We start from the raw sequence: 24850 nt of genomic DNA, 5'->3' as shown, positions 1-24850 counted from the left end.
TCAATTTATTTCTCTTGCTTTTATTTTGCTCTTTTTTTCTAGTTTTGTAAGTTGAATATTTCCCTTGTGTATTTTTCAATCTTTCTTTTCTTCTAGTAATAAAAGCATCTAATGGTCCAGATTTTTGGAGCACAGCTTTAAATTTATTCTACAAGTTTTGCTACAAAACTCTCTTCTTTCCATTTACTTCTAGAGGATTTATAATTTGTTTTGATTTTCTCTTTGGCCCAAAGATTATTTTTTAATTCCAAGGTAGAATTTTTTTTATAATCATCTTTTTATCACTGATTTCATTGGGTTGGGACAAATCATAGCCTATAAAATCATAACTTTAATGTTTTACTTCTTGTTTTCTGTGATAAAGTACACAATCAAATTCCATAAACACTTCTTAGGCCTGGGGGAAGAATGCATGTTCCCTGTTCTCTATAAAATATCTACCAAATTAAATTTGTTTTGTGTATTGTTTATAACCTCTAGTATTTTTACTTTTTTAATTTGTTTATTTCAGAAGTTGAAAACTGGCAACCTGCAAGCTACAGATATGTTTTGCTTGGCTGATAAAGGATTTTAGAATTTATTAATCTGGATGCCTTCAGGCAGGGCACACATCATCCAGCTCACTGTGCAATTCCCGTCATCCCTGCTGTTACACACCCAGTGAGTCACAGATTTCTGCTACCTAACTGGCCCCTATGGGTACCACGCCGGCAGCCTAGCTTACCAGACCTGTCACATTAGAAAAGACACACAATTAACAGCTCATACGCTTTTTATTAAATTCTTTTTTTATTCCCACTTTTTGTTCAATGTATTTCACTGCTTCAAGGCTGAAAACAGTTACATATTCTTGGTTTTTACGAGTATGTAATACCCTGGTCCTGTTTAGTGCTTTGTTCTTGGATTTTACTTGGTCCGACGCTAATATTGTTTATCTTTGTTTTTTGAACAGATGAAGTTAGCTCAAGAATATTTGTTGCAGGGTTTTTTGGTTTCGTTGTTTTTTTTCTCCTCACTTTTGGTGACTGGACATTGCTTCTCTTTATTCCTTTCTGGTCTGCTCACCTCTCATAATAATTTTCAATTCCTGTTATTTTGGAAATTCTATGTTTTTCTACTGTTAGTGGTTTTCTGCCATTCCTAACCGTCTTAAGCAAATCCTTTTCCATCTTGATATCCACACCTTTGTGTTTTCAAAAGGTACTTCTTGCAGAAAACCAATTCAGTTCTCAGTAGAGACTGCTATCCTTCGCATTTCATCTAGTAAAGTTTTAAATCAGGAATAACTCTTTGAGAGAGATTAGTTTTTCTGGCAAATGCTTCCTCCTGTCTCTTCAATTTAGTTCTGCTCAATCTCTTTATCTGAATCCTCCTTGAAGTGGATCATAATTTTTCCTTGTTAAATATGAGTCTGGCCTCAGCACCCAAACATATCAATGTTTGTTGGGCAGTGGCAAATCATCAAGTGGAGGAAGATGTGGCTGTTTTCATTCCAGAACCTGGCAGTGAATTAACTTGCAAACTGGGACCCCCTCCACCATGAGGACTCCTACTGTCCAATTTCAAGTCTCAGAATATAAATAGAAGAAAATGACTCCTTCCCAACAGCCAGCTCCACCCACTCTAGTCTGCTGGGATCTGCAGGATGGAGTGGCCCTTCAAGGAATGAATGCAGTAGGTAGGAAAAGGAGCTGTAAAACCTCTGCACACTTGTGTCTTCTGCTGTTACTTCTGCAGTTCTAATCAGTGGACAAAAGATGGCCTGAGACCAGGCCTGAGATAAACCATCCATAAATCCAGATTCCTGACCTAAGGGATGCCTGAAATGGGCAGGGTATGGGGCTTACCGGCCTGAATGACATGAAAAACAATGAACAAAACTTCCTGGGAGCACTGAAGGACGCTAAGCCCTGCCTAGAGGGCCAGCGAGGTTGTCAAAGACAGATCACAACTAAGCTGAGTCTTAAAAGAAAACTAGGTATCAACTTAGAATGGGGAGGAAAGGTTATCCTGATAGAGCTTTCTGGAGAGAGAAAGAGCAGACAGATATAGCCACCAAAAACAAACAAACAAAAGCAAATGAAACTTGTTGCCTTTGACTCATGGCAACAATAAAGGACATGGGAGAACTGCCCCATAGGGTTTCAAGGCTGCAAATCTTTACAGAAGCAGACTGCCACATCTGTCTTCCATGGAGTGGCTGATGGGTTCAATCTGCTGACCTATCGGTTAGTAGCCAAGTGCTTTAACCAGTGCACCACCAGGAAAGGAAGCACTGGGGTTGGGGGATGACGATGGAACAGGTATACAGCCTAAGAAAAAAATACAGACCATCTCCATTAACTAGCAACCTCTTTCTCCCACCACACCTTAACAGCAGCTTAAAAGAAGACAGTTGAACTATTAAATGTGCCTGTGGGCTAAAACTCAAAACTTCTAAAACTAATGTATTTGTTTTGCCCCTCAAATTCTTCTGACTTTCCTGGTTTCTTCTTTTTTTGGTGCCACCATTTTTCCAATCACCCAGTCTTAATATATCAGCTCTAATTCATTTTTCCCTTTACAAAGAGAAAACTAAATTTTTTTATACAAAACATAAAAGATAATGAATAAGGACATTTGTCATATTTCTAGAAGACTCAGCATTGGAAAAGTACCACTTCTCCCCCAAATTAATGTAATTTTTACCAGCTGAGTTTCTTTTTTGAAACCAGATAAAGTGACTCAAATATCCATCTGAAAGAACAAACAAGAAAAAGTAGGGAAAAAAATTAACAGTGAAGAAAAATGAATTTACTAGATACCAAAATATTACATAACTATGATAACAATCATCATTAAAATCATGTAATCAATAAGCAGAATATATAAAGTAATAAATTCAAGGATATTTAAGTATTTAGGATAACAAATATCAAATTCACTTCAGGGAGGGAAAAAAAATCTTGTCCAGTAAATGGTGCTGAAATAGCCGTCAAATGTTCTAAATACATCTTCTTATGCTATATATGAAAGTGAGTTCTAAATGGATTTAAAAACCCAGTGCCATTGAGTCGATTCCGTCTCATATATAGGTATTAAAAATTGCAATAAGAAACTCAAAAGCATGTGATTTTTAGATGGGAAGAATCTTTCTAAGTCTAGGAACAATACAATGAATCACAATGGAAAAAATAAATAAATCTGGATCATAAAAGTTTTAGACTTCTGCATTTCAAAAAACATAATAATCAATATGCAACAAAAATGAACTGTAGAAATTATCTCCCATCAACATAACAAACAATGGATTGGTACTGTTAACATATTTAAAAATAATAATAATAGCATTAAAACCCCAATGAAACACTGAGAAAGGACAGAAATCACAAAGCAGTAACACTAAGCAAGAATTTATTGACTTCCGGCCAACATGGCGTCATAGAAGCATCCTGGCGTCCCTCCACAGCAAAGACCCAAAAAACTAAGTAAAACAGAGACAAATGTCATTCCTGGAACCTGAAGTGCCAAATGAAGAGATAGAGGACTCAGCCAAGCACCGAATGGAGTAAGAAACTGACAGAGGACGGAGAGCGAAGGGAGATACGTGCTGAAGGGCCCACCAGCTAAGGCAGCACAGACCCGCCATCTTGGACTCCAGCTGAGCACAGGCAGACAGGAAGCGCGGGAAAACGACTTCCGGGGAACTCTCAGCAGGAGACAGATCACCCGGGAACCAGTGATACATGGTTTCCCACCCCTCGCTCTCCCCGCTGCTGCACCTCGAGCTTCCTGGCTGGCTGCCGTGGCTTGGCGGGTTGGGAAGTGCAGCGTCCGTGCTGCTTGGATTCGTCCCACCTACAGGGGAGATCTGCGGACAGGGAGTGCTGGGAAAGCAGCTTCAGGGAGTTCCGAGCAGGAGACAGAGCTCCCGGTCAGGAGCGATGTAGGCTTTCCTAGTCCCCCCATCCCCTCCGCTGCTTCCCGCGGCTCGCGGTCTCTTGGCCGGGAGGTAACTGCTTTGGCCTCAGGCTACTTGGATTCGCCCTGCACGCACTGGCCGAGCCCCTGAGCTGGTGTTGATTCTTTCCTTCTCTCTTGGTTTCTTCTCTGCCTCCTACCACCTCCCCCTCCTCTCTCTGGAACACATGGCTCCGTGTGCCATCTTTGCTCTTTCTAGAAAGGCTGTGAAGCCAGCTTGATGGGGGAACCACTCTCCCAGACCGGGACACCACGGACACCTGGCTGGTGGGATCCCTGGGGCTTCCCACCTCCCCCCCCCCGCCTTGTTTTCCTTTGTTCTGTTTTGTTTGTTTTCTTTTTCCAGCTTGGGAGCACCTTCCAGCCAGGCTGCACTGCACAGCTCAGGAGCCACTCCTTCAATCTGCATGCGCAGCTGCATAGCTAGGGTCCCTGGGGGTAATTCTTTTTTTCTTCTTTGTTTTTTCTTTTTTCTCTTTCCCTTTCTGTCTGTCTTCATTTCTCAGTTCTTTTCTCTCTAAACTTATCTTTTTTTTCCTGTCTCCTGAATACCTGGTGCTGTGTGACGTCTGTACCCCCTCTAGACAGGCTATGCTGTGCAGCCTGGGAGCCACTTCCTTGGTATTAGCAGCCTCACCAGTGGGACTCTGGGACTCCTGGGGGCTTTTTTCCCCCAAATTTTTATCTAGTCATTTTTTCTTTTTCCCTTTTGCTTTTCTCCAACAGCAAGCTCCCTTAGTACTTTTTTTTTCTCTTTGTTTGCTTTTGGTTCCTATTTTTCTCTCTTTCCCACACCCCTATTAGCTCCACATATCACAGTCTACCCCCTCTTTCCTACCTACCTGTACTGCACACTGAACATCACACCTCTGAGCAGCACAGGCATAGCGTACCAGAACCTGCCCAGCAATGATTCCAGCTGCCCTGTCAGCCCCAGTTTGTGCCACAAACAACCTACCCTGGCCCCTCCCCTTCAGCTGGACCTGCCCTGCTGCACCATAGCTGAATGACTGGCCCTGCCCATTGGACAAGGAGATGAAAAGTAACATGACAACAGGTGAGCAAACAAAGAATGCACAGCCTACCTGCTCAGACATAACTAAATAAAACAAACAAATCTACAATCAAGAAATGAAGAAAATAACTATGGAATGTCTGGAAGACAGCAGACAATATCAAAATTTTTTAAAAAAGGACAAGATGGGTCCAGCAGGCGTCAAAATAAAACACCAGATGACTTCCCAGTAGAAGAAAAGGCACTAGAACTACCTGACAGAGAATTCAAATCTCTAATATTCAGAGCAATCCAAGAGCTGAAGCAAAAAGCAGACAAAAATGAGGAAAAAACAGACAAATTTTTGGAAAAGGCAGACAAATTCATGGAAAAGACACACACAAAAAATGGAAGAATTCAGGAAAGTAATACAGGAACAAAATGCCCAAATAAATTCACAACTAGAAATCATACAAAAACAACAATTAGAAATCCAAAAGATAAGCAACAAGATCTCAAAAATAGACAGTGTCATAGAAGGGCTGAGGAGCAGGTTTGAAATGATGGAAGACAGGATCAGCGAAATTGAAGACAAACACTTGGATACAACTGTGTTTGCGGAAAAATCTGAAGGGGAAAAAAAAAGAAAAATGAAGAAACCCTGAGAATTATGTGGGATACAATCAAAAGCAAAAAACTTTCAAGTGATTGGAGTTCCAGAACAGGGGAAGAAAATGGAAAACACAGAAAGGATCATTGAAGAATTGCAGAAGAGAAAACTTGTCTAATATCATGAATGATGAAAAGCTGACCAAGAAGCTCAACAAACCCCATAAAGGATAGACCCCAAAAGAAAATCACCAAAAAAAAAAAAAAAAAACCAAGGCATATCATAATCACACTAGCTAAAACCAAAGACAAAGAAAAAACCCTGAGAGCAGCTCAAGAAAAACAAAAAGTCACATACTGAGGAAAAACAATAAGACTAAACTCTTAATTATTTGGCAGAAACCGTGCAGGCAAGAAGGCAATGGGATGATATATATGAAACCTTGAAAGAAAAAAATTAGCAACCAAGAATAATATAACCTACAAAGCTTTCATTCAAATATGATGGTGAAATTAGGACATTTCCAGATAAACAGAAATTAAGGGAATATGTAAAAACCAAACCAAACTTACAAGAATCATTAAAGGGAGCCCTTTGGTGTGAGAACAAACATGATCAGACCACAGCCTGAATCTAGGATGCAAGATTGTACCAGCCAGATACCAACCTAGGAAATGAACTCTCAAGGACTGTTCAAAACCGAAAGAATTCCAACAGGGAATCAGAGAGGTTAGTCTGTAAATGACAACAATATCAGAACAATAAAAGAGAGAGTAAACAGTATAGGTATAGAACTTTCTAATGGAGAGGAAGTCAAGGCGTTACCAAGTAATAATAGACTGGTTCAAACCTAGGAAGATAAGGGTAAATTTCAAGGTAACCACCAAGACAGTTAACAAACCTACTCATCAAAATAAAGAAGAAAAACAAAGTCTCAATAAAAATAAAATCTACAAAAACAAATGAAAAAGAAACCCACAAACAAAAGGAACTCAGCGAAGGACATTATGTTGAGTGAAATAAGTCAATCACAAAAGGACAAATATTGTACAAGAACACTGCTGTAAAAACTCATGAAAAGGTTTACATACAAAAAGAAACAATATCTGATGGTTACAAGGGAGGGGAGGGGTGGAAATGGAAAAACACTTAATAGGGAATAGACAAGCGGTAACTTTGGTGAAGGCTAAGACAGTACACAATACTGGGGAAGCCAGCACAACCTATGTAAGACAAGGCCATGGTAGCTCCATAGACATCCAAACTCCCTGAGGGACTGCACTGCTTGGCTGAGGGCTGTGGGGACCATGGTCTCAGGGAACATCTAGCTCAATTAGCATAACAGCATTTATAAAGAAAATGTTCTACATTCTACTTTGGTGAGTAGCATCTGGGGTCTTAAAAGCCTGTGAGTGGCCATCTAGGATACTTCCTTGTTCTCACCACTTTGGGAGCAAGGGAGGTTGAAGAAAACTAAAGACACAAGGGAAAGGTTAGTCCAGAGGACTAATGGACCACATCTACCATGGCCTCCACCAGACTGAGTCTAGTATAATGAGATGGTGCCTGGCTACCACCACTGACTTCTCTGACAGGGATCACAATAGAGTGTCCTGGACAGAGCTAGAGAAAAATGTAGAACAAAATTCTAACTCAAAGACCAGACTTGCTGGCCTGACAGAGACTGGAGAAACCCTGCGAGTATGGCCCCCGGACACCCTTTCAGCTCAGTAATGAGGTCACTCCTGAGGTTCACCCTTCAGCCAAAGATCAAACAGGCCCATGGAACAAAACAAGACTAAAGGGGTGCACCAGCCCTGGGGCAGGGACTGGAAGGCAGGAAGGAACAGGAAAGCTGGTAATAAGGAACACAGGGTTGAGAAGGGAGAGTGTTGACGTGGGTTTGTTAATCAATGTCATAAAACGGTATGTGTGTACTAACTGTTTGATGAGAGACTAGTTCTGTAAACGATCTAAAGTTCAATTAAAAGAAAAAAAATTTTGTCAGTTGGGATTCACCCACACACACACACACAAAAAGAATTTACTAACTTTCAGGCATTGTTCTAAGAACTATACATGTAATAACTTTTTTAACTCCTCTAAGGAAGTATTATTATCCCTATTTTACAGAAGATGAAAATAAATTAAGTAACTAGCCAGAGATCCCACAGCTAGTAAATACAGAAGCCAGGATAAGAACAAGGGATTCTGGCTCCAGCCCCCATGCTGTTAAGGAAGAAACAAAACAAAACAAAAAACTGATAAACTGAGAGATTGTAGGAATTTGCTCATTTACATTAGCCAAGGAGGCTAAATGTAGTTTAAATCAGGTTGAATCCATTAAAATTATATTCTCTATTCAATGTGCTAGCTTAGTGTGGTTCTGTTTTCCAAGTCTAATTCAAACCTGGAATCAAATCCCTTGGCATGATACTGGGGAGAAATTAAAAGGCTGTGGGAGTGCTGCATTGGATTGTATCATTTGTGCACATCCAACCCACCCTCCCACCTATGTCCCATTGGGTGCCCAGAGAACTCTCCCTTCACCAAGGACAGTGGTGAGAGAAGCCCTAGTACCTGTACAAAAGATCTAAAAATCAGTTGTCTTAGAGTTAATTCTGACCCATGAGGTTTTCAAAGGCTGATTTTTGGGAAGTAGATTGCCAGGCCTTTCTTCCAAGGAGACTCTGACTGGACTTGAACCTTCACCCTTTTGGTTAGAAGCCAAGCGGGTTAACCATTTGCACCACCCAGGTACTCTGAATGGTGTTCTTTCTGGTCAGGAATGCTGGTGGTAAAGGAGGTGAGTGACAAAATCCAGGTAGCAGCCCTTAACTACCAGAAGCAAAATATTTATGGTCATCAATATAAACAGCAAGTCCAGTGTAGTAAAGAGATCTTTAGAAAATCTCACATTCATGTTTTCAATAGATTTGAAAGAACACATTTATTAAAAGGGAAAATTTAACATCAAGAAAGAGTGCTTTGACATATAAAATACTGATTATTAGCAATATTGAACACTATAGAAAATCCAGTCAAAGAATTAGAAGACCAACTAAGGAAATTCACTCAGGTTTCCGAGTAAAAGAATAAAGAGATGAATAAAAAATAAAAAGTTACAAGACATGGAGGTCAGATCTGAAAGATCCAATCAATATATGTATAATATGAAAGCCAAATGGCAAGAAGTGGGCACACAGAGAAGAAAAGATAGGAGGAGAAAACTGACCTGAGGTAAAGAAATAGCTTAAAAGGTTTCACAAATTACCAGGCAAAATGAATGAAAAGGGATTCACACCTAATTTTCTGAATTAGAGGTGGCACAAAAGTTTAAGTTCTCAACTATGAGTTGAAAGGTTGGCAGTTTGAACTCATCCAGAGGCACCTCAGAAGACAGGCCTGGTGATCTGCTTCTGAAAGGTCACAACCCTGAAAACCCTATGGAACAGTTCTACTCTGAACATACGGGGTCACCGTGAGTTGGAATCAACTCGACAGCAACTGACAACAACAACATGCAGACTTAAAGCAAATCTTCTCCTACCAGAGGTCGGCAGTGAAGGTTTTTGTCAACTTTATGATGGTATTAGAGCCAGGGGCCTAGGAATGCCTAGGTCTTGTCTGGGGGCTCAATCCTTCTCTCCATGGGGCTCCAGACTGAAGATATTAGCCCCACAATGAACAACAGCCATGTAGGGAACAGAAGAAAGCTTTATGAACAACTGGGCAAGGCTCTCCTGCCAAAACTGAGCTGCAGAAGGCAGGGGAGGCTCAAGGCCTTAAAAAGGCCTCTAACTCCCGTTTTCCTCTCATTGCAAGCATGGACCTGGCCCACCCACTCAGCCACAGCCAAGAGAGAGGTGAGGAGGAGGGCCTGGGCCAGAGGCCTTGAGGAAATACGCCCTGACTAGAACTGCAGGGAAGCATGGAGGAGAGTGAGTCAGGCGACACGCTGACCTCCTGAATCAGACAGTTCATGTGCTGGCAGAACCTGTGGTCAGCCATGGAGCTAACTCCTTGAGAGTGAACTTTTTAAGGAAGAAAATATGAGATGAATGTTTATTTGTCCTCCAGATATCAGAATGTCCCCTTCAAGGCAGAATTCATAAAGGAAATGAAGGGAAAGGATTGCTAGAATTAATTATGCAAAAAGTTATATAAGCAAAATTAAACGGTAAACCATAACCTGGGAAAAATACCCACAACATTTGATAAAAGTTTTAATACCTTTACAAGGAATTCCTATTAATTACAGAAAAAAAGAACACCCTCAATGGAAAATTGGGCAAGAATATAGCTTATTCACAAAAGAAATACAGTGGCCCCCAAACATGAGAAAACCATTAATTTTGAGGGTAGTCTATTGCTTGGTACATAATCAACCAAGTAAAGCATGCCAAAACTGCCTCTGGTATAATGGGCTGATACCGTGGGTTATCCATGGAGTGGGAATACTGACAACTATTACAAAAGCTCCCTCACGACTATTCCCTACCCTGAGTGAAGCATCCCCGATAACTAAAAGAAAGGAAACACATACTCCACATCTTGGTAAATAAAGTTCCAGTCTTGAAATTTAATTTAAAATTGATAGCTTCTATTTGTGGAATACACATTTTTACAGAAGAAAACATTTTGAGAGACAAAGCAAGATGATCAGGAATGAATAAAATAACAATATATGACAGTTTTAAAAACAAGTCTTAGACTCACAAAACCTACGAAGTAAGAGAACACGAGTGATTAAAAATTTGGATTTTAATAACAAGAAATAGAATCACCACAGACTTTAATAACAAGAAACGGAATCAACTACAGTGCAGATCTGGGTCTATGGCTTCTCTGGTTTCTCTGGGGACATGTCTAATTGGATTCACAGGTGTGTTTGGCCTTCCACAAGGAAGGAGGTAAGTCTAACATGACTTTAACATAAAAATATGGAATAATACTGAAAACAGTTTGGCAGTCTTTTAAAAAGTTCATGTACACCTACCATATGCCCCAGCCATTTCACTCTTAGGTATCTGCCGAAGAGAAATGAACTCATATGCTAAAAAACAGACCTGCACACAAATGTTCAGAAGCTTTATTTGTAATAGCCCCAGACTAGAAGTAATCCAAATGCCCATCAACAGATGAATAAATAAACCAGTGTGGTATATCTATATGTTGGAACACTACTCAGCAACGCAAAGGAATGAACTACTGATACACGCCATAGCAAGGGTCCCTGGGTAGCACAAATGGCTAAGTGCTTGACTGCTTGCCGAAAGGACAGCAGTCTGAACCTACCCAGAGGCTCCTGGGAAGACAGGCCTGGTCATCTGCTTCTGAAAGGTCACAGCCTTGAAACCCTATGGAGTGGTTCTACTCTGCACGTGTGGAGTTGCCATGAGTAGGAATTGTCTGGAAAGCAACCAACAACATGGATGAATCTCAAAATAACTATACCGCATGAAAGAAGCCAGATTAAAAAAGAACACTACTGTATGATTCCATTTACGTGAAACTATAGAAAAAGCAAATTAATCTAGCAGTTATAGAAAGCAGATCAGTGGTTGTGGGTGGGGGGAGGAGGGCAGATATGAGGGGAGAAAGGGATTAGAAAGGGATAAAAGGAAACTCTGGGGATTAACAGGTATGTTCATTAGCTTAATTATAGTGATGGTTTCACACGTGTATTACCTACGTCAAAACATCAACTTGAAGCTTATTACATGTCAGTTATGCCTCAACAAAGCTGGTTTTAAACTATCAATATAGCCGATACTGAAGTGCACTTCCAGGATCCCTCCTTCACAAGAGGAGTGCTCAGGCCTCTAACAGCTCCCAGCCCAGTCCCTCTCCAGGAATTACTATTAGCCAAAAGGAGCTGCCTGGCCCAAGGTCACCTCTCCTCCCCTTCCCTGCGGCAATCTGTCTCCCAGTGACTGATGGGGGAGAGGCACAAAGTTCTAACTACCTTGCCTTAATTTGGGACAATTCTGGAGGACCATCCTAAAGCCAGAGATCTCTTTGGGATTGACTGAGGCAACTGTTGCGATTGTACCAATTTCAGCTTCTCCCTCTTCCTCTGTTCCCTCACCCCACTTCCATCACCCCCTCAAAGGTGTTGCTCTCCAAAGCGTTCCTCATAAACTTTCTGAACACAAATCTGTCTCAAGGCCTGTTTCCCCAGGAACCAACTAGGACAATCAATTATAAGCTTTTTTTATATATTTATAGTTTGTTAATTTAATTATTTTAAATATTTTTATTTAAATTAAATTCTAGTATTAGGTTTTTGTTCTTTTTTTTTTTTTTTCTTTAAATCTGGGGTTGAAAATTCAACTGTCTATAGAGCCAGACAGGTAAATTAACGTCTGTGAAGGGAAAGTAAACCAAGAAAGTATTAGGAAACGTGACAAGTGGAGAACTCGGACCCAGTCAAAATATTTTTAAAAAACTTAAAAATACTCTATAAGACAAAAGGAAACCCTCGTGGTGTAGTGTTAGTGCTAACCAAAAGGTCAGCAGTTCGAATTCACCAGGTGCTACTCGGAAACCCTACAGGGCAGTTCTACTCTGTCCTGTAGGGTCGCTGTGAGTTGGAATTGACTTGATGGCAATGAGTTTTTTGTAAGACAAAATGTTTGCCAATTTGTGTCCTCTGACTGTACTTTTACAAAGATGTAACTGGTATACTTAGAATTTTGCACTCAACTTTGTTCATTCACCTTTGTATCAAGCATTTTCCCATGCTTGGTTATAATACAATTCCAATTTTAATGGCAGTCAGCATAATACCCCAATGAATGAAATCACCATAATTACTTAACTATTCCTTTATGTGTAGATGATTAAATTGTTGGGAGGTGGCCTAGCAATGTTTGTGATAGTATTAGACAGCAGTGTTCACTGAATGTCTACCATAATCATTTGTGAGCCTAGGTTAATTTTTCTAAATTTAGCTTTCAAGCACTCCTCCTGGTACATATACAATAAGCATGGTCATTTTATAAATAAAAGTAACCACAAGTCTCTCAAGGATAATAGTCATCTTAATATTATGCAGTTTAAAGTCTGAAGATAAACTTTTTTAGGAAAAAGGGTCAAAGAGTCTTGGAGGCTGACCACTTCACCCAAACATGAATTAAAAAAGTGGGACAACTTGGTCAACTGGTACAGCATAGTTCACAAACACCCTAGTTTGGTGAGTAGTGTCTGGGGTCTTAAAAGCTTGTGAGCGGCCATCTAAGATACAACTATGGGTCTATATTCATCTGGAGCAAAACAGAAAGAAGGAAACCAAAGACTCAAAGAAGAAGCTAGCCTAAAAAAAGGCCAGACTTACTGAACTGGTAGAGACTAGAGGAATTCCTGAGACTATCCCACTGAGATACCCTTTACACTTTGTACTGAAACCACACCCGCAGGTCACCTTTCAGCTAAATAAAAGACAGGCTCATAAAATAAACAATATCACCCTTGAGTATAGTGCTCCTTTAAAAAATCATCTACATGAGACCCAATAGTCAACAACTACCCTACAGCAAAGATGAGAAGGTAAGGCGGAGGGAAGCTAGATTAATGGAAACATAACCAGAAGGGAGATAATGAGTGCTGACACATTGTGAAAAATGTAACCAGTATCACTGAACAATATATATAGAAGTTGGTGTGTAAATTTTCACCAAAACACAATGAAATATTATAATAATAAAAAACAAATAAAACAGGAACCTTTAGGTCAGCTAACAGTCTGCATTCTGTTGGCGTCAGGGCAAAGGCTAAGCTTGTACTTTATTCTTTCCCTTTGTCTCCCAGAGTAGCTCATGCATCCTTATTTGGAAGTTTTCCTTTCTGGCCTGCAATTGGGGGAAAACAGTACTTTGTGGGAATTCAAAATGCTTTATAGTCTGTCCGTCTCCAAAGCATACAACAGAATCATACACTTCTAAAAGCTGGAATGGATTGCATAGATGTAGCTCAAGGTCTTCTGTTACCCACATGAAAATGCATCAAGGTCGAGGGAGAAGAGGAAATGAACCTAGAATATCTGTCTCTGCAACCAGGGCTTTGTCTACTCCAACCTACCACCTAGAGAAAATGGAGTTCATTTATTTAATGTAATCCATTTGCCATCAGGCCTCTCTGGCGGTCTCTCCTTGTATTGGTCCCCTTCAAGGCTAAATGCATACCAAACCAAAAACCAAACCCGTTGCCGTTGAGTCGCTACTCATAGTGACCATACAGGACTGAGAAGATCTGTCCCATAGGGTTTCCAAGGTTATAATCTTTACAGAAGCAGGCTGCCACACCTTTCTCCCCTCGGATCAGCTGGTGGGTTTGAATCACCAACCTTTCAGTCAGCAGTTGAGTGGTTAACAACTGCATCACCAGGGCTCCTTTAATCACATATACTGCCTCATTTTAAAAATGCTCGGATTTGACTGCTGGAGCCCTGAAGGACAAGGCAGGTAAACTGTGCTGAGGGATGTGTGTACAGTCACATGAGTAAGCCTTCCTCTAAGTCCACGTCCACAGCACCTCTCACAGCAAGCATGAGAAGTAGGATGAAGGTATAATTTATTTTTCAAATTGGGACGCTTGTGAGAGTAAAAATAATAGGAGGAAACTGACCTGTGTTAGGTATTAACTGGGACCATGCTGGGCAAAATGGGACTTAAGGCCAACCTACAGAGAAGTTGGCTGTAAAGTTTTGGGAGAGGAGCATCCCAGGCAAAGGATAAAACAACTGAACAATCTAAGACCAGAAGGGCTGTGGTGTGATTCAAGGGACAGAAAGGAGGCCTGGGCAACTGCAGTGGAGTGCTGGGCAGGGAATGCCAGGTGCAGCACAGCCGTCATGAAGCCCTGAGGGCACCCCCAGAGTCAAGGCTGATAATAGAACTGACGTTAATAATGATGACCTACGTAATGAGAAAACAGTAAACAGAAAAGGGATGTTTTCTATTACTTTAGGGACTATTTTGTCTCCTATGTGTGTATATATATATATATATTTAGCATAAGGTTCTGGATACCATAATTTATTGTACAGAAGGGTCATTTCAACACATCGTTTAAGTTAAACTCTAGGATTCCAATTGCTGTTATCTCTTGATTTTTATTCTATCTTCTTTCTTCACCTAAGATTACTGATTCAAAATCTCTACTAAAGCATAAAGCAGAATGCCATAGTAGGTGAAGATGTCCAGGCAGTTGTGAGGGACACACACACACACACACACACACACACACACACACACACACACACACACACACACACTTTGTTAACCTGGAAAATGAGGTTGTTTTGCCTTACCACATCTTGGTCGAGTTTATAAGCATACAATTCTGTGTAACTTTGACACATTGTAGTGTATTCAGACTGAAAAGAGTTCACAAGAGACCAAGATATAAACAGATCATTTTCATAATGGTTTGTTTATGACCACTATGAATAGGCTGTTCATCTGTCTACAAATCAGAAGGTTAGATGGCTGATAATTTAACCTTCCAAGGTTTTTTTTTAATTTGGGGGCTGCTGCTATTTTTTTTTTGCTAGAGAGGAATGCAGGCTCAATCAGAGAAAGGGGGTGATGAATCTTTTGGCAGACAGAGCAGAGGGGATTGTCAAGGGCTTTAGAGGTCGTTGGCACTAGTTCTTTATTAGATATATTCTAGGGCAAAATTTATGACTTTACCAGGTTCATCGTAAACCCTAATTCTTAACACTTAGCCATAATTAGATTTAACTGAAACAATTAGCTGGAAACAAGGAGGAGAGGAAACAGAAAAAAGTGAAGGAGAAAAGTTTAATTTTTCTGAACTAACAGAGCAAAGGTTAAAAAAAGATAGAGGAAGGATGTTGGTAAAAGAATATTTATGAGCAGATATGAGTATGAAAGATGGAAGGAAATGTGCATTGTGGCCTGTGGTCAATTCCCTTGGCAGGGATGAAGACAGAAAGTGTGGTGGGTAAGGCTCTGTGTCAGCCCCGAAAGTGCTGCTGGCCCAGCATCTCTGGGTTATCTTCGTGGTCATGTGGAGTAGGGAAAAACTCTTTTTAGCATATGATTTTCTAAAGTTCAAAACACTCATAGAATTTTTTTAAATCACAATTTTAAATATTTGGCCAACCACCTTAATTTTGAAATATTACACCAACTCCCGAGAACTCAAAAATTTCCTGGAAATGCAAAGGACAGTCACCATCAATTGGGTTTGGTTTTTTGGGTTTAGCACGAATGAAAGCTCTGGTCTATATACATGCATAAATATATATATGCATATTCATACATACAAAAAGAGAAAAACCAAATCATTGCCATAGAGTCAATTCCGGCTCACAGCAACCCTATAGGATAGGGTGCAACTGCCCCATAGGGCTTCCAAGGCTGTAAATCTTTATGGAAGCAGACTGACAAATCTTTCTCCCGCACAGCAGTTGGTGGGTTCAAACCACAGGCCTTTCAGTAAGCCTCTGAGCACTTAACCTCAGGGTTGCCAGATTTAGCAAATAAAAATACAACACACCTGTTATGCATTGAATCTTCACCGAAGCAGACTGCCACATCTTTCTTCCAGCCAAAAACATAAACTGAAAAACTATTAGAATTAATGAGAAACCAGTATGATCTTCTTAGCTATTCTAACAAGAGAATTACAGTACCTAAAAGTAATGCTAACTTTATCTTTTTTTATAAACAGTATTTAAAATTTTTTTTTACTGTTTTGGCTGGGGTACCTGAAAACAATGTCATACAGTCAGGTGATAATGGTCACCACGGTTTTGTCCTGAGCTTTATAGGAATGTTTTCAGTTTCCTGTTAAGCATGAGTGGTCATGTGTCTGCTAGTTTTAGACCATTTTATTTATTATCTTAAGAAAGAATTAATCTATTCCTGTTAAATGGGATATTAGGAGGCAGGTGTGAAGTTTTATTAAATGCATTATCAACACAGTAAGATAATTTTTTCTCTTTAAATTTATGAATGTTGTGAATTTTATTTATGTAATAATATGATTGCATTATTATTCTTGGAATAAACCAGTTTCTACCAATGGTGTAATATTTTTAAAAATACAGGTGGATTAAACTTGGCTTATAGTTCAGTAAGGATCTGTACACTATCCTATGTACTCTAGTATCAGCAGTAGTATTAATAGTCTTAGTAATACTTTATCAGTTACCGTTGAGTTGATTCCGACTCATAGCAACCCTATAGGACAGGACAGAACTGCCTCGTAGGGTTTCCAAGGCTTTAAATTTTATGGAAGCAGACTGCCACATCTTTCCCCTGTGGAGCAGCTAGTGGGTTCCAACTGCTGACCTTCGGATTAGCAGCTTAGCAATTTAACCACTGCGCCAACAGGGCTCCTTAGTGCTACTTTGTTAAAACAAACTAGAATGCTTTACATCTTTTCTGTAGTTTGGGATATTTTTCAAATTTCTATAATTTGGGTATCACTGTCACAATTTTGACTTTATATTTGCATTCACCTCGATGGGCACATGGGACGAGAAGGTAGAAGGCGACAGGAAAGCTGGACGAATGGAAATGGGGAACCCAAGGTCGAGGAAGAGGGGAGTGTTGACATATTGCGGGGTTGGCAACCAATGTCCCAAAACAATATGTGTAACGAGGAACTAATTTGCTCTGTAAACCTTCACCTAAAGCAGTTAAAAAAATTAAAAGAATGGACACCTATACAAAATATAAGAATGGGGGAGTAATTTTAAAAACAAAAAAATTAGCTGAGAATAAAACAGCTTAAAAATGGAAAAAAAAATTGCATGTTTCAAGTGGTTCACTGTTATTTGCAAGACTCAAAGCTTAAGTTCAATGAGTTGTAGGAAGGTAGTATTCTCCTCCAGGAAACAAAACAAACAAACAAAAAAAAAACGGTCTATTGAGTCCAAAGAGTGCCCTTTTATAATCATCTCTATGATTAAAGATCAAACCACACCCAGAAGAACTAGATGGGCCTGGCTACCACTACCCACTGCTCTGACAAGGATCATAATAGAAGACCCCGGACAGAGCAGGAGAAAAATGTAGAACAAATTCAAATACACAGAAAAAGACCAGACTTACTGGTCTGACAGAAACTGGAGGAACCCCTGAGACTGTGGCTTCTTGTCCCTGCTTACTCAGAACTGAAGCCACTACCAAAGTCCGCCAAAGATTAGACAAGCCTATAAAACAAACAATAACACATGTGAGGAACGTGCTTCCTAGGTCAATCAAGTACAAGAGACCAAATGAACAATACCTGCCTCAAAGCAAAGATGAGAGGGCAGGAAGGGACAGGGAAATTGGACAAATGGACACAGAACGCAAGGTGCAAGGGGAAAGAGAGAAGTGCTGACGCTGTGGGGATCGCAAACAATGTCACAAAACAATTTGTGTATAAATTTTTTAGTGAAAAACTAATTTGCACTATAAACCTTCACCTAAAACACAATAAAACTAAACAATAATAATAATAAGATGGACTGCTGGATAGACTGAGGGGAGAATAGACGGATGGGTATACAAACAAAGCAAATGTAGCAACACTGTAATCGCAGAATTGAGGTGGTGGGTATGTGGGACACGTTCATATGCAGTGGGACTTGGGAGCCACATGATGAAGGTGAATCTCCACCACCCTGAGTCCCTAACTTACCTACTACCAGCTGCTGTTGAGATGATTCCAACTTAGGGGACCCCATGTATGTCAGAGCAAACCTATGCTCCATAGAGTTTTCAGTGGCTGATCTTTTTCACCAGGCTTTTCTTCCTGTAACTCCCCCAGCTGTCCCCAATGCATACTAGACTGTGATGTGAGAAAGTTTTATGTGTTAAGTGACTATTTTAGGATTCATCTGTAACTACAGATAGCATTAACTATAACTAATAGAGAAGTAGGGCCTGCAGGGGTACAGACAGAAGCTTTCATTTTTATTTAATATAATTTTTTTATTCATTATTACACACATACATGCAAATTTAAAACAAATAAGATATCTGCTGGTCCTGGGATCGGGAAACACGTTCACCTTCTAAGGCCTCCTTTAGCATACTAGACACTTTTGTGTGAATTATCAAAAGGCAAACTTGCAAAAGATATCCCTTCCTCTGGGTTGATACAACCCCAGCTGGGCCCACTCACCCCTTTACCCTGATGCCTTTGGTGGGTGCACAAACTGCACAACCATGCCCCGAAGCCATCTCTGAAAATGCAGGACTAACAACCTGATTGGAAATTGAAGGACTGTTCACTGGGATGTTCTCAGATGTAAGAGATGCAGCCATGTCCCTGTTATTCTGATCTTACCTAATTCATGCAAATTTTCACATCTTTTACCTGGTCCATTTCTCTTGTCCATCCTGCAATACCATGCTGTGTCACAATGGCCCAACTCAGAGGACTGCGGATACCACACAAGAGGAATCCTTCTATTACCAAGGTCCATTCCAGGGCTAGAAAAGAACCTGCCTCTGCCTCAGACATACCCCAGAAGGCACGTGGAGCTTCCATTTGAGGATGGTGCAACCCCAGCCTTCTTAAGCCTGCAGGAGGGGTTTGAGATGGGGATTTTACCCCGTTCCATTCCATTCAAGGGCCCTCCCTGTCCAAGTAACGATGGCCTTTGTGTCAGCCAGCCAGGAGCGGTGCCATTGGGTCTCTCCAGGAAAGAAGTTGCCACTCAGCTGCGAGGACCGCAAGAACTGCAAGAACTAGGTGTGCATGTTGCCATGATGCTGAACAGGAGCCCTGGTGGCACAGTGGTTAAAAACTCGGCTGCTAAGCAAAAGGTCTGCAGTTCAAATTCACCATTCGATGCTTAGAAACCCTATGGGGCAGTTCTACTCTGTCCTATAGGGTCGCTATGAGTTGGAATCAACTCGATAGCAACGAGTTTGGTTTATGATGCTGAACAGGTTTTAGCAGAGCTTCTAGACTAAGGTGGACTAGAAAGAAAGGTCTGGTGATCTACTTCTGAAACTCAGGCAGTGAAGATCACCCCATGGATCACAAGAGTACGATTCACAACCAGCCATGGGGATGGCATATGACTGGGTAGATTTTTGTTCTGTGTGCATGGGGTTGCCATGAGTCAGGCTGATTCTACGCCAGCTAACAACCAACACCCTCTATATATACTCTTTGAAGGTGGGCATTGCATTCTTTTTGCCTCTGAATACCTAACAACACATACCAAATTATTTTATTGTCACTTTAACATTAATTAGTAGCTCTCATTCACTAAGGAATTTTTTTTATGCTATAGTAACGATTTACTAGAATGTCAGTCATTGAAAAAAATTGATTTGTAATTTTATGCTCTGAATAAACTTCCTCTACTTACATCAAACCTACAGTTTTGTAGAGTCATGCATTTTATGCTGCTTTGCAGGTCCACTTCTGAAATTTTAGAGACAGTGAAGCCTCAGAGCTAAAGCAAGTGACACTCAATTTGTGATTCAGTTATCCTTGAAAAGACCTAGTGGCACTGGGACTGGGAAGAGTGAGGAGACAGCTGAATACTGAGATCCAGTACTGACCTGCAAGATGATACAATCAAGCTGGTCTTAATACTAGAAATAGCAAAAATTTCGAAAACCCATGGTAAAGAAGGCTGAGAAGGAAACTTTAACAAAACTCCCATCTCCAGGATTCTGACATCTCGGTGATACATTCTACAGCATTCCACCACAGCACTGAGAGAGCAGTTAAGGTTATTTTCACACTCTCAGTTAACAATATTCTAGCACGTAAACTCTTTCCCCAGATTTCCTAATCAAGTATTTTTACTTGAAGCAAACCAGGCTGAATTCCCACTCAACAAAGTAAGTCACTAGCATAAAAGACGTCCTTTTCATTTCCTATTCACTGGAGTGGTTAAAAATGCAAGGTCACTCAGAAATGGGAATACGAGCATTCAAATAACTCTTAAAAGCTCTAACAAGAGTCAATCTTTTCAGCATTTTAACACAAAGGAAATAATGCCTACAGGCTTTCATAATACCTGGACAGGCCTGTACTAATGAGAAAAGTGGTCTTAAAATGTTACATATCCTTTACCCAATGGTTTATCAACAGGGCTGTGTATGACATGGATATTATTTTGTACATATTGGTTTTTCTACCCAAAGAAATTTGGATAATGCTGTGTAATTTAGAGCATTACCCACACATTTGGATAATGCTGTGTAATTTAGAGCATTACCCATACATAAGCTATACAGAAACCCCAGGTCTAAAATTTTTCTTCACCATATTCCTGAGTGGTAGTCAGTTTTGCACCCTGGCTGCACCCAGGCCAATTCCAGGAGGAAGCACCCACAGGGCCCAGTCCCAAAGATAAGGCCTGGTCTCCCTGCCATCAGTTCATGCACTGGGAGGCCAATGAAGAAAGAACAGGTTAAGAAGACAAAGGTTTAATTGCAGCAAGTAAGTTATTAAGGGATAACTTACTTGGACAAGTCACTTTACCTCTCAGAACCCCAATTTCCTCATTCAAATTAGAACAAAAAATTACTTCTTCAAAAAATGACTTAGAAAATTCTGACTGTCACAGAAACACACACTCCTCACCCGCCACCCCAGGACTCCACCAACAGGTTAACTCCCTCTCCCCAGTCAACGGCATGATTTTTGAGGCTAAATTTAATCCCATGTCCTCCATGTAACCATACAGAAATGTCCTTTTCTGTTTTGCTTTTAAATGCAACCCGTGATTATCAGCGTCTGAATCTGTGCTGGAGTCTAGGACCATAAACCAGAATGACTAGAGCACCGCTGGCTCCGGCTCTCCATCAAGCTCATCTAATTTTTTAGGAAATAAAAATGTGATAAACCAGACAAGTTTTTGGTATCCAAGAATAAATACAGATTATGTGGAGTCAGGCCTTCAGTTCGAGCAGCAAACCGGCTGACGGGCTGCCACCTTCCCGGGGCATGGAACGAGGCACTGCAAGGAACAAGGAGCCGGAAAACGGCCGCCAAGCCTCAGGCTTCCCTGCAAATGCCCCGGAGGCCTGCGGAGGGCGCCCGGGCGCGACGACGGGGGCGGGCGGGGTTTCGGCGGGAAGTCCGTAAGGAGACGCCGTCCCCGCCGCGCCGCTCGGCTGAGGGGCCCGGCCGCCCCGCAGCCTCCCTCCGCCCCCGCTCGGCTGAGGGGCCCGGCCGCCCGCAGCCTCCCTCCGCCCCCGCTCGGCTGAGGGGCCCGGCCGCCCGCAGCCTCCCTCCGCTCCCGCTCGGCTGAGGGGCCCGGCCGCCCGCAGCCTCCCTCCGCTCCCGCTCGGCTGAGGGGCCCGGCCGCCCGCAGCCTCCCTCCGCTCCCGCTCGGCTGAGGGGCCCGGCCGCCCGCAGCCTCCCTCCGCTCCCGCTCGGCTGAGGGGCCCGGCCGCCCGCAGCCTCCCTCCGCTCCCGCTCGGCTGAGGGGCCCGGCCGCCCGCAGCCTCCCTCCGCTCCCGCTCGGCTGAGGGGCCCGGCCGCCCCGCAGCCTCCCTCCCCGCTCGGCTGAGGGGCCCGGCCGCTCCGCAGCCTCCCTCCCCGCTCCCGCTCGGCTGAGGGGCCCGGCCGCCCCGCAGCCTCCCTCCCCTCCCGCTCGGCTGAGGGGCCCGGCCGCCCCGCAGCCTCCCTCCCCTCCCGCTCGGCTGAGGGGCCCGGCCGCCCCGCAGCCTCCCTCCCCGCTCCCGCGTCCGGCGGACCCCGGCCCTCAGGTGCGTGTTCCTAGTGAGGGCGCTTCCCCGTCACGGAGCGGCGCAGGGGCTTTCACGAGCCCATTAACCGCGTTGCCAAGGCAAGAACCACATCCCCGGGAACTTCGTCTCCCCACGCGCCCCCTCGGCGCTCCCTGCGGTCCGCGCGGAGACAGCACAGCCGGCAGCGGGCCGGGAGGCGGCCGGGGGAAGGGAGCCCGGCCGGGAAGGGGGCGGCGGGGCCCGCCGACTGCACAGACCTGGCTCCTCGGGCTCCTCAGGCCGCCCGGAGTGGTTGCCCATCGTCGGCCGACCAGGGCGGCGGCCGGCTGCCCAGCACCAGACAAGCCCTCGGCGGTGCCGCGGCCGCTCCGCCTGCCAGGGCAGCTGCTTCTGGCGGGCCGCTCTAGTCAAAGGGCCGGCGCTTCCCAGCTCCCTGCCCCGAAGGCCTTGCAACCCGGCGGCCGACCCTCATCTACATACCGCCCGCCCCGCCCACTCAACTCTTAAAGTCCGTCCCTCACGGACCGCCCACCTCATCTACATACCGTCCGTCCCGCCCCCAACTCTTGAAGTCCGTCCCTTAGGGCCCGCCCACCTCATCTGCATACCACCAGACTCCTTCCGCCCCGCCCACCCTAACTCCTAGTCACCCGCTGAAGTGGCCCGCCCACCTCATCTACATACCGCGCCCCGCGCGGCCCGCCCACCTCATCTGTATATCGCTCTTGGGTGTCCAAAGGGTCAGCAGCCCTGGGAAGTACCACTGGCTGGCTGACTTTACGCTTCTAGGGACAGATGCGGGAAAATGCGTCTGGACACGGTAAGCTGGAAAACCCCACTGTGGGGAGGCTGAAGCTAGGTGCCATGGGAAAGGCAAAAATCCTGCCAAGGAGAAATTACATCTTCTATTGTTAGGAGCCCTGGTGGCGCAGTGGTTGAGAGCTACTGCAGCTAACCAAAAGGTGGGCAGTTCAAGTCCACCAGCCGCTCCTTGGAAACCCTATGGGATAGTTCTGCTGTGTCCTGTAGGGTCACTATGTGTCGGTAGACTCCACAGCACCAGGTTTGGTTTTGGTTTGTTGTTGTTGGGTGCCCAGAGTCCCTTCCGACTCATAGCAGCCCTATGTGACAGAACTTTCCCATAAGGTTTTCTAGGCTGTAATTTTTTTAATCCTTACGGGACTGGGTTACCAGGTCTTTCTCCCTGGGCTCTAACCGCCAACGCTTCCGTTAGCAGCTGAGTGTTTAACCTTTGCTCCACCAGGGAGAAAAGCCTAGGGTTGGTCTAAGACGGGCATTTAAGCATTTTTTGGCGTGAAGAACAACAAACAATGCCTGAGGAGAAGGTGAACAAAAATAACGCTAACAAATAATTGTCCATTATCCAAGATGAAAACAATTGCTAATAATAAACTGTATTCAAACTGAGTGGAGCAGTTTTGCTATCAGAATGTCTGACTTATGGAAATTATCCTGAACAATGTCATAGTTAATCTTACAGTGAAAATACATAGAATTAATTACATCTTGCAGTGAAAATATTCAGAACTTATCATTAGTGGAATGACAGGTGTTATATTGCCTCCATCACTTGGAACATTATGGTCTACTCTCAGTCCTCACCTGACCTGATCTATCAGCACCTTCTGACACAGTGGTTCACTCTCAGCTCTTCAAAACATGTTCACTTGGTTTGCAGGACATCACACTCTCCCAGATTTCTGCTCACCACTCTTCCCAGCCCCTTAGCTTGTTCCTCCTCATCTCCTGGAGTGCCCTAGAGCTCAGCCACCTGGCCTCTCCACCTATTCTTGGTCATCTCAACCAACCTGTGGCTTGTAAACACCATTTGTATAGCTCCAGCTGGGCCTCTGTTCTGAACTTCAGACTCGTTTATCCAACTACCTTCTTGACACCTCCACTGAGATGTCTTAATAGGCATCTCCAATTTAACCCGAACAAAACTAAACTGTTTTCTTCCACATTTTTCCATAGTTTTCTCCATCTCCATAAGTAGAAAGTCCATTCTTACAATGACTCAGGCCAAAAACCTGGAGTCTTTTCTTTCTCTCACATACCATACCCAACCCATAAACAAATTCTGTCAGTGTGTGTGTGTGAGAGAGTCTGTAAATATATGTATGAATATAGAAAGAGTGCCTGTGTAGAGAGTGAGAATGTGTATATATGTAGGAAACCCTGGTGGCGTAGTGGTTAAGTGCTATGGCTGCTAACCAAGAGGTCAGCAGTTCGAATCTGCCAGGCACTCCTTGGAAACTCTGTGGGGCAGTTCTACTCTGTCCTATAGGGTCACTATGAGTCGGAATCGACTTGACGGCAGTGGGTGGGTATATATGTATATATAGAGAGCATGTATATATATAGAGAGCATGTATATATAGAGAGAGCCTGTATATATATATATATGCATAGAGAGAGGGAGAGAGTATGTATATCTATGTATATATAGAGTGTGTATTTTTTTATATATATATGTAGAGAGAGTGTGTGTATGTATGTATATATAGAGAGAGCCATATATATGTATATAGAGAGAGGGAGAGAGCATATATATATATATATATATGTATAGAG

The 24850-nt window shown here is 42.8% G+C and overlaps 1 protein-coding gene across 6 annotated transcripts in view; it reads right to left on the bottom strand.

Annotated features, from left to right (window-relative positions):
- Window positions 1-24850, bottom strand: part of SPECC1 (sperm antigen with calponin homology and coiled-coil domains 1) — a 477242-nt gene that overhangs the window by 213204 nt on the left and 239188 nt on the right. The window contains exon 1 of one of the 6 annotated variants that reach the window (XM_049860223.1): window positions 22513-22733. The exons of the other annotated variants lie outside the window; for them this stretch is intronic. Coding sequence (XP_049716180.1) covers window positions 22513-22555 — 43 coding nt within the window. The 5' untranslated portion in view covers window positions 22556-22733. Of the gene's footprint in view, window positions 1-22512; window positions 22734-24850 lie in introns of those variants that run through there. 6 annotated transcript variants of the gene reach the window in all.

This window comes from Elephas maximus, chromosome 19 (genome assembly GCF_024166365.1).
Source record: "Elephas maximus indicus isolate mEleMax1 chromosome 19, mEleMax1 primary haplotype, whole genome shotgun sequence".
Classification (NCBI taxonomy): domain Eukaryota; kingdom Metazoa; phylum Chordata; class Mammalia; order Proboscidea; family Elephantidae; genus Elephas; species Elephas maximus.
The sequence above is the reverse complement of the archived record's forward strand: the minus strand, read 5'-3'. Positions and strand labels throughout refer to the sequence as shown.